Source organism: Ranitomeya imitator, chromosome 1 (genome assembly GCF_032444005.1).
Source record: "Ranitomeya imitator isolate aRanImi1 chromosome 1, aRanImi1.pri, whole genome shotgun sequence".
Classification (NCBI taxonomy): Eukaryota; Metazoa; Chordata; class Amphibia; order Anura; family Dendrobatidae; genus Ranitomeya; species Ranitomeya imitator.
In genome coordinates this window covers 1,180,192,691-1,180,212,705 of record NC_091282.1, presented here as the reverse complement: position 1 = coordinate 1,180,212,705, position 20,015 = coordinate 1,180,192,691, and the positions used below count along the sequence as shown (strand labels likewise).

Sequence of the window (20,015 nt, the reverse complement as noted above, 5' to 3'; positions counted from 1 at the left end):
TCTGCTTCAAAAATAAAGCTGGTACACCGGCATTCAAAAAACCGTAATTTGTACATTATCATTAGATTAAATTTCTAGGACACAGACTTGCACAGCGGAGTGGACACACGACTCTCATTTTATTCCATTTTCTCTATTTGTTTGGTAACAGAAATCCACAAAAATATTATCAGCCCTGATGAAAATGAGATTAAGGCAGAAGACCTGCACAGCAAACACACAGATTTAAAGGAGAAACTTCGGAGCATAAACCAAGGATTTGACCGTCTTCGGAAAATAAGTCATGAAGGTTTCAATGGCGAAAGAGGTGAGTGTCCGACACATGATTCATGACGAAATTCCATTTTAGAGCCTAATTTTTTTCCAACGTAGATCGTAAAGTGACCATTTTTCAGTGCGCTTTCTACTTGAAATGTACTTTTTAAAAGTTGAGTCTCTTTGTAAATCCATCACATTATTTATCATCTTCACTTTTATTGAACCCCAAGTTAAATCTTCTATAATACTTAACTTGACAAGATGGAACAACCCCTTTTATCATCCATCCTGATTTGCCGATTGCTGGGACCTAGCATTTTGGTATATAAGCTTCGGCCAACCGCCATCAGGGGCTTATCTACAGCATTCTGTAATGCTGTCGATAAGCCCCCGATGTATCCCTGAAAGATATGAAAAACAAGTTAGATTATACTCACCTGGGTGGTGGTCCGGTCTGATGGGTGTCGCAGTCCGGGTCCAGCGCCTCCCATCTTCATGCGATGACGTCCTCTTCCTTGCTTCTGTCGTGGCTCCTGCGCAGGCGTACTTTGTCTGCCCTATTGAGGGTAGCGTAAAGTACTGCAGTGCGCAGGTGCCAGGAAAGGTCTGAGAAGCCCAGCGCCTGCGCACTGCAGTACTTTACTCTGCCCTCAACAGGGCAGACAAAGTACACCTGCGCAGGAGCCGCGACAGAAGCAAGGAAGAGGACGTCATCGCATTTGTGCGCCCAACCCCCACAAAAAAAGGGATCATAAATTCTTGTGGACACCAAAAAGTACCAATAAAAAGAACAGCTCATCCCGCAAAGAAACTCTATACACTGAAAAATGGAATGGTTCTGGCACTCACAATAACTGAAGCTAAACATTTACTTTTAATGGTGTCATTCAAAACTACAACTTGTCCCACAAAAAAAAAAAAAGCAGTCATATGAAAGATGTTGCCAGAAGGAAAAGGCAAAAGTAAATATTTTATGAAAATTGTGAATTGTTTGTTTCTTATTTCAGATTTTAACGAGCCAAGGGTTAATGACTTGTGGGACATGGCAAGGAGCGCAAACTTCTCTCCCAGTGAATTGGAATCATTCAAGGTAAAGGAACATAACAAAAAACACTGCTATTTAAAAAAAAAAAAAAAAGTAAAATTTGCATATATTCATTTTTTATTTTTCTTCAGGAGGAACTGAAACACTTTGAAACGAAAATCGAGAAACATCAACATTATCAGAAGCAGCTTGAAATCTCACAGGAGAAACTGAAGCACATTGCAGACTCTGGGGACAAAGAGCATATCAAGAAGAGTAAAGCAAAATATAATGCGCTCACAGACAAGATCAAGGAGCTGGGGTATAAGGTCTGTATCCACAAGTTTGGGGGAGGGGGGGGTTTTGTTTGATTTTTTTTATGAGCTGCTTACATTTTTTGGTATATTGGTAGGGCAGACCATAAATGTGTGATTTACTGGGTTTGGGTGTTTTATGACCCCTTGTGGGCGTTTTCTTTTTTATCCTCTGACATTGACCAATCAAAATACTGCCACGCCCACCGAAGTTCTGTGGTACACGCCCAGTAGGTTGAAAGGAAAATGTGCATCTTTATCACGCGGGGCATAACTTTAGAATGGAGTGGCACAGAAGAAAAAGAATAACTGCTCTAGAATCTGTGGAACAGCCCCAATTGGGAAAGGAACTCAAATCTAAATTTAATCCAGTTATAGGTCGTCTTTATGTGAATAGAGGTGACTGCAGCTTCTACACAACAAGGAGGGAAAAATTAGGAGAAGAGCTACACTATTCACTTATTTCCCAGGATCAGTGAGGGTCCCAGTCGTTGGACACCCAAAGTGATGTTCTATCTTATTGTCATTACGTTGCGAGGTGAAAAAACACCTTATACATTTTTTTTTCATAAATTGGTGCTTTTCAATATATAAAATGTTTGCAACTTTTTAGAATAAGGTATTACCTTCCCCATTTTTTTTTAACCTGTTGCCACATCTGTAAATGGTCAGAAATAGTGATGAGCGAATATACTCGTTACTCGAGATTTCCTGAGCACGCTCCGGGGTCCTCCGAGTATTTTTTAGTGCTCAGAGATTTAGTTTTTCTTGCCGCAGCTGAATGATTTACATCGGTTAGCCAGCATAAGTACATGTGGGGATTTCCTAGCAACCAGACAACCCCCACATGTACTTATGCTGCTAACAGGTGTAAATCATTCAGCTGCGGCGATGAAAAACTAACTTTCCGAGCACTAAAAAATCTCGAGTGACGAGTATATTCGCTCATCACTAGTCAGAAACCCTCTCAATAACCGATGAGCTGAAGAAAGAGGGAAGGCGGAGGGGATTAACAGTGTAGCTGCTCTCCGATCGAGGGAAAGTGTCGGTGTGTTTAGGGGACTGGGAATAGTAGTCAGTAGTCAGTTTCTTCACACTTTTTCAAGGGGAATAACAGCGACACAATGTAGAGTTTTAAGAAAAAATGTGTCGGGTTATGTCATGGAGACTGTAAGAATTTACTGAAAGGACGGAAGGCAGCTCGTAATTCATGCTATAGAAAGTTCTGTATTTTGATCAAATCGTTTGATTTAATCATAAGACAATATGTGTTTGTTTGAAAGGATTTAAGCGGCTGTCGACTTGAACACAAAATCCTCCGTGATTCCTTGGTCTGTCATGTTTGTACATAACCCAACACATCCTTGTCTTTTTATAAGCTCCAGAACAAGGTTTATTGCTGTGAATGTCCAACAGAAAACACCATCTGTATTCGCCAGCAGTGAGGTTCTTCATCTCCTGACATTTGCCTGATGGGGCCGATGTACTTAGCCCACATTATTAACATGCTGTATTCACCTGCACATAAGCATGATGGTAAAGGGCAGCCGCCATTGAGATGTTTTCTGACCTAGTGTTTATACCGAAAGAAACGTACTTTTGTTCAAGTCTTATTAATCGCTTTTTAACATTTATTTGCTAGTTAGGTAACATACCATTGTAGTAATATCTGAACCATTCCATATATATCTCTATTCTGGATGTGTAGTCTGGAGCCCCCTATAGCAGCAGTCTGGATGTGTAGTCTGGAGCCCCCCTATAGCAGCAGTCTGGATGTGTAGTCTGAAGCCCCCCTATAGCAGCAGTCTGGATGTGTAGTCTGAAGCCCCCCTATAGCAGCAGTCTGGATGTGTAGTCTGGAGCCCCCCTATAGCAGCAGTCTGGATGTGTAGTCTGAAGCCCCCCTATAGCAGCAGTCTGGATGTGTAGTCTGGAGCCCCCCTATAGCAGCAGTCTGGATGTGTAGTCTGGAGCCCCCCTATAGCAGCAGTCTGGATGTGTAGTCTGAAGCCCCCCTATAGCAGCAGTCTGGATGTGTAGTCTGGAGCCCCCTATAGCAGCAGTGTGAATGTAAACAAGAAGCAGTAGGCAGTGAAGATGGGGATGATGTCCTTGCTGTCGATGCCCCTTGTAGTTGGGGCTTATACCTACAATCTGCTATATCTACATCACTCCACTATTAGAGTTTGGCTGAAGCAGTGTTAAGTAGTGATGAGCGAGTATACTCGTTACTCGAGATTTCCTGAGCATGCTCAGAGATTTAGCTTGTCGACGCAGCTGCATGATGTACGGCTGCTAGACATCTTGAATACATGTGGGGGTTGCCTGTTTGTTAGGGAATCCCCACATGTATTCAGGCTGTCTAGCAAGTATACTCGCTCATCACTAGTGTTAAGATTCGCCCACCTTTTTGAGGACTTCTTTTTGCAACTATTTAAATGTAATTGGGGGCTAATAAAAGCACATCTTAGCAAGTGGGTTTCATTAATAAGTTTGTACCGTTTGCTCCTATAGCCGCTGTGTTGGTGTCTTTTGCTAACTGCAGAATCCGATAACTGAGGATTTATGTTTCTGTGATCTATAGATAAAGAACATTAGGAAGAAGCAGGTCTTGCCATTCTAGTTTTTTTTCTCCTGCCGCAGATCAATAAATGAATAAACTCCGTCAATAGTCCACTTATCTTGTGCAGCAAATTCTTTTCTTCGCTCCATTCCTCCGCTTTATGCTTTGCGTTTTTTTTTTTCTACTTTTCACATTATTTTCCAGCTTGGCCTATCCTCTCTGCATAGCGGTCAGGCCAATCCAGACAATTAAGGACAGTAACACATATTTCTGTGTTCTCATCCTGCCTAGGTAAAGAAGCATCTGCAGGATTTAACAAGCCGCGTGTTTAAGGATGGCCTCCCTCACAACGAGCTGTGATCGACGATGGAGGTGAAAAGAGACATTTCATAGAAAAGGCCAAATCAAGTGTTCCCCACCGTTGTGTGGAGAGAGCCCTGCTTCTGTCGGGAATGCTGGAAACTCTCCGTGACAGATGTTATCTCCGTCCCCGGACAGCCCGTGGCTGCTTTTGAGGGGAATCATTCAGTCTGTCCAAACGCATTTCTCTAGAAAATCCGAATCGTTATTCCAAATCTTCTAACATTCATAGAGTTGCCGAAAATTCTCTTTAGTAGCCACATTGTAGAAATTTTGGATCGTGTATATATTCTTCACGCTGTGTTTTGTATTTTCTGGAGCCGAATGAGTTTCAGTTGCCTTTTAGAGATCGGATGATTGTGATAGTAATTAAAAATTTTCCAAGAAACCTTTGCCGTATCTGTATGAAATTATTGAAACCTCAATATGTTCTTTGCGTTGCGTCCCATCAAACCTTTCTGGCGGTGACCGTGCTACTGGATTATCGAGAACTTATTATTTCGGCAGTTCTGTGAGCCTACCATTGCCAGGCATATACCGGAACACCTTATGGCGCAGGGTTTTGAAGGTCATTTTGGCATAAACTGACCAAATCAAAAAACTAAGTTCATCATTTCACCGCCAGTGTTTAAGGTCTTGTTAATCTACAGGTTAAAAGATGCTCAGGTGCTAACCGAGTGTCTTTAGTGAGCTCGAAAAATATTTTTGAGTGCCGTCGCCTGCATGTCTCACGGCTGTTTGTTAGGCAATCTCTGCATGTGTTGCGACTGTCGAACAGCCGTGAGACCTGCAGTCGCGGGAACTCGAACATATTTTTCGAGCACGCTGAAGATGCATGGTTAGCACCCGAGCATGTTCAGATAACAGCTTATCCGAGCATGATCGCTCATCAGTACAGTGGTCTACAAATAGATGTACAGTTAATACATAACAAATCTACACACACCTCTGTTACCACACCAGGTTTTTGTCCCTAAGAAAAATAAAAATCTAATGAATCATTTCAGAACTTTTTTTCACCTTAATGTCACCCATAATCTGTACAACTCCATTGAGAAACAAACTGAAATCGTTTTGAGAGGACAAAAATAACACAACTGAAATGTAAAAATAAAGGAGGATAGGCACATCCAAATGAAATCTTCAAGCTTTATTCATGTCCAGATGGCGATGGTAAGTCACACTCTGACGTCTACTGCGCCCTTGGCAATCATACTCTGCTTTTAAAAGTTTGTGTTCTATCCCGTTAGTCAAAGACTCCGCATGTGCAACCAGTTTACAACTCTGTTGGTATTATCCACAACAAAAATTATCACAAACTTGCCGAAAACATGAGAAAAAAAATCTATTATAAAATCGAGTAATATATATATATATATATATATATATATATATATATATATATATATATATATATATATATATATATATATATATATATATACTGATAGAATCATTAATCTGGCCTTCCAGAAATCTTTGGAAATAGAGAGAGAAGTGAGGTTGCCTGGAAAATTTAAGAAAAATGACAGATTACAGTGGCATGTACAAGTTTGGGCTCCCCTGGTCAAAATTACGGTTATTGTGAACAGTTAAGTTGAAGATGTAATCATATCTAAAAGGCCTAAAGTTAAAGATGACACATTTCCTTTTGTATTTTAGGTAAAAAAAAAAAAACAATATTGTCATTAATTATTTTTTAACCCCTTTCCAACCGTACACGTATAGTTACGTCTACGGTTGCCCCTCCTGTTTACTGCATGCTCATCGCAACATTTGCAGCACATGTTGGCTAGATTCAGCTGCTGTCAATCTCGGACAGTGGCATTTAACACGATTGTGCCGGAAGTGTCAGTAATCCCACCCATCGGCAACCGTGTTACATGACCGCAGGTCGCCAATGGGTTGGCATGACAACCCCGATGTAGCAGACCCTTTTTTTGTCATTCCTGGATTGCTATGAATGCTGCCCAACTCTGTGTAGCACAGGCGATTGGATGATCGCAGCTTCTAGTCTCCCATGAAGACTATTGAAGCAAGTAAAAAGTTAAAATCATCCCCCATTTGCCACATTAACAAAAAAACAATAAAAAAGCACATATTCAGAATCGCCCGATCTATCAATATATAGTTAACTAAATGCGTAACGAGAAAAGAAATCAAAGCTACATTCTTACGTGTTTTTTTTTTTTGTCGCTGCACCATTGCATTAACCCCTTAAGCCCCGAGGGTGGTTTGCACGTTAATGATCGGGCCAATTTTTACAATTCTGACCACTGTCCCTTTGAGGTTATAACTCAGGAACGCTTCAACGGATCCCGGTGATTCTGACTTTGTTTTCTCATGACATATTGTGCTTCATGATAGTGGTAAAATTTCTTTGATATTACCTGCATTTATTTGTGAAAATAATGGAAATTTGGCAAAAATTTAGCAATTTTCCAACTTTGAATTTTTATGCCCCTAAATCACATATATGTCACACAAAATAGTTAACCCCTTCCCGACCCATGACGCCACGTAGGCGTCATGAAAGTCGGTGCCAATCCGACCCATGACGCCTATGTGGCGTCATGGAAAGATCGCGTCCCTGCAGATCGGGTGAAAGGGTTAACTCCCATTTCACCCGATCTGCAGGGACAGGGGGAGTGGTAGTTTAGCCCAGGGGGGGTGGCTTCACCCCCTCGTGGCTACGATCGCTCTGATTGGCTGTTGAAAGTGAAACTGCCAATCAGAGCGATTTGTAATATTTCACCTATTATAACGGGTGAAATATTACAATCCAGCCATGGCCGATGCTGAAATATCATCGGCCATGGCTGGAAATACTAATGTGCCCCCACCCCACCCCCCCGATCGCCCCCCGATCTGGCCGGTACACTGCTCCGGCTCCCCTCCGTCCTGTGCTCCGCTCCCCCCCGTGCTCTTGTCCGCTCCCCCCGTGCTCCAATCACCCCCCCGTGCTCCAATCACCCCCCCCTGCACTCCGATCCAGCCGGCAGATTCGTTCCAAAGTGCATTTTGATCACTGAGATAGATTATATCTCAGTGATCAAAATTAAAAAAATAATAAATGACCCCCCCCCCCTTTGTCACCCCCATAGGTAGGGACAATAAAAAAATAAAGACTTTTTTTTTTTTTCCACTAATGTTAGAATAGGGTTAGGGGTAGGGGTAGGGTTAGGGTTAGGGTTTCGGTATGTGCACACGTATTCTGGTCCTCTGCGGATTTTTCCGCTGCGGATTTGATAAATCCGCAGTGCTAAACCGCTGCGGATTTATAGCGGATTTACCGCGTTTTTTTTCTGCGCATTTCACTGCGGTTTTACAATTGCGATTTTCTATTGGAGCAGTTGTAAAACTGCTGCGGAATCCGCACAAAGAAGTGACATGCTGCGGAATGTAAACCGCTGCGTTTCCGTGCAGTTTTTCCGCAGCATGTGTACAGCGATTTTTGTTTCCCGTAGGTTTACATTGAACTGTAAACTCGTGGGAAACTGCTGCGGATCCGCAGTGTTTTCCGCAGTGTGTGCACATACCTTTAGAATTAGGCTATGTGCACACGGTGCGGATTTGGCTGCGGATTCGCAGCAGTGTTCCATCAGGTTTACAGTACCATGTAAACATGAAAAACCAAATCCGCTGTGCCCATGGTGCGGAAAATACCGCGCGGAAACGCTGCGTTGTATTTTCCGCAGCGTGTCAATTCTTTGTGCGGATTCCGCAGCGTTTTACACCTGTTCCTCAATAGGAATCCGCAGGTGAAATCCCCACAAAAAACACTGGTAAAACACAGTGCCTTTTACTCGCGGATTTTTCAAAAATGGTGCGGAAATATCTCACACGAATCCGCAACGTGGGCACATAGCCTTAGGGCTAGGGTTGGAATTAGGGTTGTGGTTAGGGTTGTGATTAGGCTTAGGGGTGTGTTGTGATTAGGGTTATGGCTACAGTTGGGATTAGGGTTAGGGGTGTGTTGGGGTTAGTGTTGGAGGTAGAATTGAGGGGTTTCCACTGTTTAGGCACATCAGGGGATCTCCAAACGCAACATGGCACCACCATTGATTCCAGCCAATCTCGTATTCAAAAAGTCAAATGGTGCTCCCTCACTTCCGAGCCCCGACGTGTGCCCAAACAGTGGTTTACCCCCACATATGGGGTATCAGCATACTCAGGACAAACTGCGCAACAATTACTGGGGTCCAATTTCTCCTGTTACCCTTGTGAATCTAAAAAAATGCTTGCTAAAACATCATTTTTGAGGAAAGAAAAATGATTTTTTATTTTCACGGCTCTGCGTTGTAAACGTCTGTGAAGCACTTGGGGGTTCAAAGTGCTCACCACATATCTAAATAAGTTCCTTTCGGGGTCTAGTTTCCAAAATGGGGTCACTTGTGGGGGGTTTCTACTGTTAAGCCACATCAGGGGCTCTGCAAACGCAACGTGACGCCCACAGAGCATTCCATCAAAGTCTGCATTTCAAAACGTCACTACTTCACTTCCGAGCCTCGGCATGTGCCCAAACAGTTGTTTACCCCCACATATGGGGTATCAGCGTACTCAGGAGAAACTGGACAACAACTTTTGGGGTCAAATTTCTCCTGTTACCCTTGGGAAAATTAAAAAATTCTGGGCTAAATAATTATTTTTGAGGAAAGAAAACGTATTTATTATTTTCACGGCTCTGCGTTATAAACTTCTGTGAAGCACTTGGGGGTTCAAAGTCCTCACCACACATCCAGATTAGTTCCTTTGGGGGTCTAGTTTCCAAAATGGGGTCATTTCTGGGGGATCTCCAATGTTTAGGCACACAGGGGCTCTCCAAACGTGACATGGTGTCTGCTAATGATTGGAGCTAATTTTCCATTTAAAAAGCCAAATGGCGTGCCATCCCTTCCGAGCCCTGCCGTGCGCCCAAACAGTGGTTTACCCCCACATATGGGGTATCAGCGTACTCAGGACAAACTGGACAACAATATTTGGGGTCCAATTTCTCCTATTATCCTTGGCAAAATAGGAAATTCCAGGCTAAAAAATCATTTTTGAGGAAAGAAAAATTATTTTTTATTTTCATGGCTCTGCGTTGTAAACTTCTGTGAAGCACCTGGGGGTTTAAAGTGCTCAATATGCATCTAGATAAGTTCCTTGGGGGGTCTAGTTTCCAAAATGGGGTCACTTGTGGGGGAGCGCCAATGTTTAGGCACACAGGAGCTATCCAAACGCGACATGGTGTCCGCTAACGATGGAAATAATTTTTCATTCAAAAAGTCAAATGGCGCTCCTTCCCTTCCGAGCCTTACCATGTGCCCAAACAGTGGTTTACCCCCACATGTGAGGTATTGGTGTACTCAGGAGAAATTGCCCAACACATTTTAGGATCCATTTTATCCTGTTGCCCAAGTGAAAATGAAAAAATTGAGGCTAAAAGAATTTTTTTGTGAAAATAAAGTACTTTTTCATTTTTAAGGATCAATTTGTGGAGCACCTGGGGGTTCAAAGTGCTCACTATGCATCTAGATAAGTTCCTTGGGGCGTCTAGTTTCCAAAATGGGGTCACTTGTGGGGGAGCTCCAATTTTTAGGCACACGGGGGCTCTCCAAACGTGACATGGTGTCCGCTAAAGAGTGGAGGCAATTTTTTTATTCAAAAAGTCAAATGGCGCTCCTTCCCTTCCAAGCCCTGCCGTGCGCCCAAACAGTGGTTTACCCCCACATATGAGGTATCAGCGTACTCAGGACAAATTGGACAACAACTATCGTGGTTCAGTTTCTCCTTTTACCATTGGGAAAATAAAAAAATTGTTGCTAAAAGATAATTTTTGTGACTAAAAAGTTTGTTCATTTTTTCCTTCCATGTTGCTTCTGCTGCTGTGAAGCACCTGAAGGGTTAATAAACTTCTTGAATGTGGTTTTGAGTACCTTGAGGGGTGCAGTTTTTAGAATGGTGTCACTTTTGGGTATTTTCAGCCATATAGACCCCTCAAACTGACTTCAAATGTGAGGTGGTCCCTAAAAAAAATGGTTTTGTAAATTTCGTTGTAAAAATGACAAATCGCTGGTCAAATTTTAACCCTTATAACTTCCTAACAAAAAAAAATTTTGTTTCCAAAATTGTGCTGATGTAAAGTATACATGTGGGAAATGTTATTTATTAACTATTTTGTGTCACATATCTCTCTGGTTTAACAGAATAAAAATTCAATATGTGAAAATTGTGAAATTTTCAAAATTTTCGCCAAATTTCCGTTTTTATCACAAATAAACGCAGAATTTATTGACCTAAATTTACCACTAACATGAAGCCCAATATGTCACGAAAAAACAATCTCAGAACCGCTAGGATCCGTTGAAGCGTTCCTGAGTTATTACCTCATAAAGGGACACTGGTCAGAATTGCAAAAAACGGCAAGGTCTTTAAGGTCAAAATAGGCTGGGTCATGAAGGGGTTAATGAATCACATTTCCCACATGTCTACTTTACATCACAATTTTGGAAACAAATTTTTTTTTTGTCAGGGAGTTATAAGGGTTAAAAGTTGACCAGCAATTTCTCATTTTTACGACATTTTTTTTTTAAGGAACCATATCACATTTGAAGTTAGTTTGAGGGGTCTATATGATAGAAAATGTGTGACACCATTTTAAAAACTGCACCCCTCAAGGTGCTCAAAACCACATTCAAGAAGTTTATTAACCCTTCAGGTGTTTCACAGGAATTTTTGGAATGTTTAAAAAAAAAATGAACATTTAGTTTTTTCACACAAAATTTACTTCAGCTCCAATTTGTTTTATTTTACCAAGGGTAACAGGAGAAAATAGACCCAAAAAGATGTTGTACAATTTGTCCTGAGTACCACGATACCCCATATGTGGGGGTAAACCACCGTTTGGACGCATGGCAGAGCTCGGAAGCGAAGGAGCGTCATTTGACTTTTCAATGCAAAATTGGCTGGAATTAAGATGGGACGCCATGTTGCGTTTGGAGAGCCACTGATGTGCCTAAACACTGAAACCCCCCACAAGTGACAACATTTTGGAAAGTAGACCCCCTAAGCATGTCGTGTACTAGAAAATTGGAAAAAAATTCCAAGTGCGGTGAAATTGCAAAAAAGTGCAATTCCACACTTGTTTTTTGTTTGGCTTCTTTACTAGGTTCACTTAATGCTAAAACTGACCTGCCATTATGATTCTCAAGGTCATTACGAGTTCATAGACACAAAACATGTCTAGGTTCACTTATCTAAGTGGTGAAAAAAATTCCAAACTTTGATAAAAAAAAAAAAAATTGCGTCATTTTCCGATACCCCTAGCGTCTCCATTTTTCATGATCTCGGGTCGGTTGAGGGCTTACGTTTTGCGTGCCGAGCTGGCGTTTTTAATTATACCATTTTGGTACAGATATGTTCTTTTGATCGCCCGTTACTGCATTTTAATGCAATGTCACGGCGACCAAAAAAACGTAATTCTGGTGTTTCTAATTTTTTTCTCACTACGCCGTTTAGCGATCAGATTAATCCTTTTTTTTAATTGATCGGGCGATTCTTAACGCGGCAATACGAAATCAGATCTCTCCTATGTAGCTGAATTCCTGCATTGCTATGAGCGCCGACCACAGGGTGGCGCTCACAGCTAGCCGGGATCAGTAACCATAGATGTCTCTAAGACCTCTATGGTTACCATTCTGATGCATCGCTGACCCCCGATCATGTGACGGGTCGGCGATGCGCTCATTTCCGTCCGGAAGCGCCGGTTATATGCCGCTGTCAGTTTGACAGTGGCATTTAACTAGTTAATAGCGGCGGGTGAATCGCGATTTCACCCGCCGCTATTGCGGGCACATGTCAGCTGTTCAAAACAGCTTACATGTCCCGGCTTTGATGCGGGCTCACCGCCGGAGCTCTGCATCAAAACGCGGGATCTGACCTCGGACATACTATCCTGTCCGAGGTCAGAAAGGAGTTAACACCCAGTTTTGTATTTTCCCAAGGGTAACAGGAGAAACTGGTCCCCAAAAGTTGTCCAATTTGTCCTGAGTACGTTGATACCTCATATGTGAGGGAAAACCACCGTTTGGGCCCATTGCAGAGGTCGGAAGGGAAGGAGCGTCATTTGGAATGCAGACTTAGATGGATTGGTCTGCAGGCGTCACATTGCGTTTGCAGAGCCCCTGATGTACCTAAACAGTAGAAACTCCCCACAATATTCCCCATATTGGAACCTAGACCCCCCAAGGAACTTATCTAGAGGTGTTGAGAACTTTGAACCCCCAAGTATTTCACTACAGTTTATAACGCAGAGCCGTGAAAATAAAAAATCATTTTTTCCCACAAAAATGGTTTTTTAGCCCCCCAAATTTTTATTTTCCCCAAGGGTAACAAGAGAAATTGGACCCCAGAAGTTGTTGTCCAATTTGTCCTGAGTACGCTGATACCTCATATGTTGGGGTAAACCCCTGTTTGGGCGCACAGGAGAGCTGAGAAGATGGCAGTGTGCCAGGGGTTAATGTGGCGGTACGTGACCGCTCCTGGCACATAGTGCCAGATGTCAGCTGCGATAGTCAGCTGACACTTGCGATTGGCCGCGCTCCCACCGTGAGTGTGGCCAATCGCTATGCCGTACTATCCCGTCCCTGGGAATTAAGTCCCAGGTCACCTTTACTCGATAGTACGTCATATGGGATTAAGGGGTTAAAATGCAACAACGGGCAATCAAAAGATTGTGTCCACACCAAAATAAAAATGCCAGCTTGGCATTCACAAAATAAGCCTTCACCCAGCCGCAGAAAAGTGGAGACGTTACAGGTCTCGGAAAATGGCGACTTTTTTTTTTTTTTTTTTAGAAACTTTGTATTTTTTTCCACCACTTGTCTTGGCAGGTGAGTTTTAGCATTTAGTGAGCACGGTAAAACAAAAAAACAGTTGTGGAATTGCACTTTTTTACAATTTCAACCCACTTTGAATTTTTTCTCGTTTTCCAGTACACGTTCCACAAAAAAACCCTGACATGCCCATATTGATGGAAAAATAAAAATGTTATGTTTCTGGGAAGAAGGGGAGCAAAAAACGGAAGCTCAAAAACTGAAAAACCCAAGGTGGTGAAGGCGTTAAAAAAAAAAAAAAGTGCTGATGCAAAAGTTTGGGCACCATGCATGGTTAGTACCTAGTAACACCCTTTTTTTTACATCTTGTAAATGCTTTTTGGAGCCAGACAAGTCTTTCAATTCTTGTTTGCGGGATTTTCATCCGTTCTTCCTTGAAAAAGTCGTCCAGTTCTGAGATTCCTTGCTCTCACTGCTGTTTTGAGGTCTAGCCACAGATTTTCAATGATGTTCATTTGTAGAAGCCATCCTCTTTTCAACTTAAGAATTCTGTGCCAAAAATATCACATTTCATTTCTTAAGTCTTTGAAAAACTTTTTGTGACTTCATTGGACATGGTGCTTGTGGCTCAGCAAGAAAGGGGGAGCATTCCGTAGGAATGGAGGTGACTTAGGCAACAAACACCATGTTCGAAAAAATTTGATGCTATTTAGGCTAGACAGTCTGAAGATGCGCCAAGTTTCAAAGGCTTTAGAAAATTGACCCTAATGTGTTTTATAACAATACAGTCATGTGCTCGCACTATTCCTTTAAGAACCACATGACTTGTAATGACAAAAATTAAAATATGGCACTAAAAAATGCAATGCACATAAACGTATGCATTTTTAACAGTTGGGAAGGGTGGCAGCAATAGACGTCTGTGGGATAGGAGTGGCACAAATCGGCAGAAAAAAATCAGCTTGCCTAGAGCACCGTACAGTTTTGAAAAATGGCACAACCACAAAGAACACAAGCACCTCCATGCCAAAAATACAATAAATTGTACGTAAGATTCCCTTCTGACTTTAAAGTGGTGGCACCCTGACAGATTGGACAGTGTGTCACCAGTGGCTCTCCATCCTCAAGTTTCTGAACCCATCACCATGTTGTTTCTGGTTTTATTTCTGCGGAACACAAGAATTTATGTTCATTCATCGATGGCTCTATGTGGGTTTTTTTGCACCTGGTGGAAAGCTAATGATCATGGTCATCACCCAGTGATGGAAGCCAGGATTTAATGCAAGATAATAAATATTTAGGATTTGTGACGATGGAGGAATCCTGCGGTTTTTATTACAATACTACAATTACATCCAGCAATCCGCTCAGCAGGAAGATCCGGGCTTATAATTACAGCTCTGTAAGGTTTATAGTGATGAAACCACAAAAACCCATTGTAGAAAGCGCTGTGGTGAGTTATATACGGCCAGTGGTGGCGACTCAAAAGTCTTCATTAGAAGAAGAAGAAAAAAAAAAAAGGAATAGAAGCTTAACTTCTATTTTCCATGATTTATAGAATTACAGTCATAAATTTATTTTCATAACTCAAAAATAAATGTGAAAATGAGACACTTTGTGAGATATTTTCTTAGAGAAATTGGCTTCTTTCTTCTGGTCTAATCATTGTCAGAATTCTCAATTCTCAGGTAAACTGTTGTTCCAGTAGTGATGATCAAGCACTGAAGTGCTCAGTACTCAAATCAAGCAGCTCAGACTCTGCTTAACTCGAGTAATGAGCATAATGGAAGTGAATGTGAAACTCAAGCAATTAAACCAATAAGGATAACGAGGTCATTGCACCAAGTCCAGAAGACCAAGGTGGCTACATATAGGAGAGGACTTAAGGTACCTTCACACTCAGCGACGCTGCAGCGATACCGACAACGATCCGGATCGCTGCAGCGTCGCTGTTTGGTCGCTGGAGAGCTGTCACACAGACAGCTCTCCAGCGACCAACGATGCCGGTAACCAGGGTAAACATCGGGTTACTAAGCGCTAGGCCGCGCTTAGTAACCCGATGTTTACCCTGGTTACCATCGTTAAAGTAAAAAAAACGACCACTACATATTTACCTACCGCTGTCTGTCCCCGGCGCTCCGCTTCTCTGCTCTGGCTGTGAGCGCCGGGCAGCCGGAAAGCAGAGCTGTGACGTCACCGCTCTGCTTTCCGGCCGCTGTGCTCACAGTGAGTGCAGGAAAGCACAGCGCCGGGGACAGACAGCGGTAGGTAAGTATGTAGTGGTTTTTTTTTTACTTTAACGATGGTAACCAGGGTAAACATCGGGTTACTAAGCGCGGCCCTGTGCTTAGTAACCCGATATTTACCCTGGTTACCAGCGAAGACATCGCTGAATCGGCGTCACACACACCGATTCAGCGATGTCAGCGGGAGATCCAGCGACGAAATAAAGTTCTGGACTTTCTTCCCCGACCAACGACATCACAGCAGAATCCTGATCGCTGCTGCCTGTCACACTGGACGATATCGCTAGCAAGGACGCTGCATCTAGTGTGTTATAGAGGCCTGATATATAGGCCACAAACAATATTTTTGGAAACGTGAACACTCCTGGTTGGGTGTCCATCTGCTGTACTAGGTGTAGTGACCTGTCGGTCCCTATTCTACTATTTCTACTGTGGTGAAATTGATGCCAATTTGGTGGTGTCTGCCAATAATTTTTGGAAATGTGAACACTCATGGTTGGTGTGTCCATCTGCTGGATTGGGTGTAGATGAAGACCTGTCGGTCCCTATTAGACTATTTCTACTGTGGTGAAATTGATGCCAATTTGGTGGTGTCTGCCAATAATTTTTGGAAATGTGAACACTCATGGTTGGTGTGTCCATCTGCTGGATTGGGTGTAGATGAAGACCTGTCGGTCCCTATTAGACTATTTCTACTGTGGTGAAATTGATGCCACTTTGGTGGTGTCTGGCAATCATTTTTGGAAACGTGAACACTCCTGGTTACATGTCCATCTTGCTGTATTAGGTATAGTGAAAGACCTGTCGGTCCCTATTAGACTATTTCTACTGTGGTGAAATTGATGCCACTTCTGTGGTGTAAGGCCCTCATTTCTATAAATGTGAACACTGCTTGTAGGGTGTCCATCTGCTGGATTGGGTATAGTGAAAGACCTGTCAGTCCCTATTCTACTATGGTGAAATTGATGCCATTTTGGTAGTGTCTGCCAATAATTTTTGTAAATGTGAACACTCATGGTTGGAGTGTCTATCTGCTGGATTGGGTCCATCTGCTGTTGGTCCCTATTAGATTATTTCTACTATGGTGAAAGTGATGCCACTTTCGTAGTGTCTGCCACTAATTTTTGTAAATGTGTAGACTCCTGGTTTGGGTCTCCTTCATGTGTGTTCCCTGTAGCAGTAGGCCTCTGAGACCTTCAAGCCTCCACTTCCTTGGACTCAACTACCCGTATTACTATCCTTAAATTTTTCTGACAATGGTAGTCTAGAAAACTGATATTTCTGCCACCTGAGTGTGGCTCAGCATAAAAGCAGGTAGAGGTGTTGCATATGGTGTCAGGGCTCCTAGCAAAGGGGCACTACACCGATCCCTCACCCACCTCGTCTTTCTGTAACGTTCATTGGAAAAAAAAATATATATGTAGGGAACAGAGACCACAAATATGGACACATAAGTTGAGTTTTGTGTGTGCAAGTGTACTAGCCATGGACAGCGAAACAAGAAATACTGTCTTCTGTTGGGGTAAAGTGGTGACCTACAAAATGCATAAATATCACTAAGGCCAACAAGGAGATTCAGAACTTTAAATGTTGTCCAAGATGCCAATATCTTATGCCTGGCTGACTGCTGCAGATCCATGCTGCAGTTTGAACTGTGGGTAAATTGAGGCTATTTTCCTGGTGTCTGTCCCTCATTTGATGTGTTTTGGCAGCATTTGGGGCCATTCTAAGGTGTTGTGCATGCGTTTGTTTTTGCCTCCCATTGACGTGAATGGCGTTCGGCTATCTTCAGCGATTATTCAACGAATTAATCGGCGAATATTGCAAATTCGGCGAACGTAATCCTTATCGAACAATAAAACATTCACTCATCTCTAATGGTCATAAATATTCAGACCCTTTGCTCAGACAGTCATATTTAAGTCCCATGCTGTCCATTTCCTTGTGATCCTCCTTGAGATGGTTCTACGCCTTCATTGGAGTCCAGCTGTGTTTAATTAAATTAATTTAATTAATTTTGATTTGGAAAGGCACACACCTGTCTATAAGACCTCACAGCTCACAGTGTATGTCAGACCAAATGAGAATCATGAGGTCAAAGGAACTGGCCAAGAGCTCAGAGACAGAATTATGGCAAGGCACAGATCTGGCCATGGTTACAACAGAATTTCTGCTCTACTCTAGGTTCCTAAGAGCACAGTGTTCTTAGACCTGGCCATCCAGCCAAACTGAGCAATCGTGGGAGAAGAGCCTTGGTGAGAGAGGTAAAAAAGAACCCTAAGATCACTGTGGCTGAGCTCCAGAGGTGCAGTAGGGAGATGGGAGAAAGTTCCACAAAGTCAACTATCACTGTAGCACTCCACCAGTCGGGCTCTTATGGTAGAGTGGACCGACGGAAGCTTCTACTCAGTGTAAAACAAATGAAAGCCCGCATAGAACACATGAAGGACTCCCAGACTATGAGAAATAAGATTGTCTGGTCTGATGAGATGAAGATAGACCTTTTTGGTCAGGATTCTAAGCAGTATGTGTGGCAAAAACCAGGCACTGCTCATCACCTGCCCAAAACAATCCCAACAAGGAAGCATGGTGGTGGCTTGGCCAAAGGTTCACCTTTCAACAAGACAAAGACCCTAAGCGCAGAGCTAAGATAACAAAGGAATGGCTTCAGAACAACTCTGTGACCACTCTTGACTGGCCCAGCCAGAGCCCTGATCTAAACCCAATTGAGCATGTCTGGAGAGACCTGAAAATGGCTGTCCACCAACATTTACCACCCAACCTAACAAACCGCAGAGGATCTGCAAGGAAGTATGGAAGAGGATCTCCAAATCCAGGTGTGAAAAACTTGTTGCATCATTCCCAAGACGACTCATGGCTGTACTAGCTCAAAAGGTGCTTCTACTCATTACTGAGCAAAGCGTCTGAATACTTATGACCATGTGATATTTCAATTTTTCTTTTTTTAATAAATCTGCAAAAATTACTACATTTCTGTTTTTTTCAGTCAAGATGGGGTGCAGAGTGTACATTGAGAAAAAAATTAACTTTATGGAATTTACCTAATGGCTGCAATGAAACAAAGAGTGAAAAATTTAAAGGGGTATGAATACTTTCCGTACCCACAGTATGCCGGCCAATTGGAAAACATAAAGATGTAAGGTACCGTACAAACTCCTACAGTAAATCATGGTGGTGGCAATGTCATTTCTGGGGCTGCTTTTCTGCATCTGCCATTGGCTCAATGGAAATATGAATGCTACCATGTACAAGGATATACTGGACAATGTAATGCTGCCCCTTGGTAAAACCAAAGTAGGCAGAGGCTAAAAACTCTAGCAAGACAATGATACTAAGCACACATCCAATATAGTATAAAATTGGTTAACAAAGAAAAACGTTCGCTTGTTGCAATGGCCAAGTTTTTTTTGCAGTCACTGCAGCTTGCACCTATTCACACTTGGGAGGTGCTGGTCAGGTTTTTTTGTATATCTAGTTTTGAGGGTGTGGCTCCCTCTGCTCTGACACTGCACTGCTCCCATTGACCTGCAGGTGTTCTCAACCAATTCTACTTGCCCATTTAGATTGTAGGCTTGCAGCCGAGGAGAGACATATTTGTCCATTATTGTAAGCTTTTTAGCCCGAAAGTGGCACGTACATTAGGATAGGGAAAAGTTATGATAGGATCCATCACAGAAGTGTCACCTTGCCATGATTGATGGGCTAACATGAATTGGCCAATTTATGTGCTAAGAACCTTAGCCTTTTTGTAAGTACATTTTGCTGAGGGACAATGCGGTTGGAAGTTATTTCCATTGACATTATATGTCTTGGCATTCACAGAGTACTGTTGTGCTTTTTTATACATATCTATTATCTATATTTAATTTCTATCTATCGATCGATTTATCTATATCTTCTATTATCTATCTATGATCTATCTCATATCTATCATCTATCTTTAATCTATCTATACAGAAAAAAAACCTGACCAACACCTCCTAAGTGTGAACATGTGCAAGCTGTGAGACTGCATTATATAGAAAAAGGAAAACACAGCAGCAATATGCATAAGTTTAGGCCATGTGAAAACACTGAAAAACACTGAATCCAGATTTTACTACTCAAAAAATATAATTACAGAAATGAATAAAAATGAAGGTTCTTAGCGCATAAATTGGCCAATTCATGTGTGCCCATCAACCATGGCAAGGTGACCTCCCTCTGATGGGTCCCTGTTCTACTGTATATGCCACTCTCAGGCTATCAACCTAAATATATCTATAATCTATATTTTATCTATCTATTATCTATCTATCTAGCATCTATGTGTAATCTATCTTTTATCTATTATCTACCTATTATCTATCTGTCATTTATCTATCATCTATTATCTATCTAGGTATCCTATTTATGTGTTTAGTTGTAGCTTTT

At 42.2% G+C, this 20,015-nt stretch overlaps 1 protein-coding gene across 1 annotated transcript in view; it reads left to right on the top strand.

Moving 5' to 3' along the window:
* The window catches only part of LRPAP1 (LDL receptor related protein associated protein 1), a 43,653-nt gene extending 38,746 nt beyond the window's left edge, over nucleotides 1-4,907 (top strand). The window contains exons 5-8 of the mRNA XM_069744756.1: nucleotides 152-307; nucleotides 1,266-1,348; nucleotides 1,435-1,611; nucleotides 4,451-4,907. Coding sequence (XP_069600857.1) covers nucleotides 152-307; nucleotides 1,266-1,348; nucleotides 1,435-1,611; nucleotides 4,451-4,519 — 485 coding nt within the window. The 3' untranslated portion in view covers nucleotides 4,520-4,907. The remainder of the gene's footprint in view (nucleotides 1-151; nucleotides 308-1,265; nucleotides 1,349-1,434; nucleotides 1,612-4,450) is intronic.
* The last annotated feature ends 15,108 nt before the right edge of the window (nucleotides 4,908-20,015 follow it).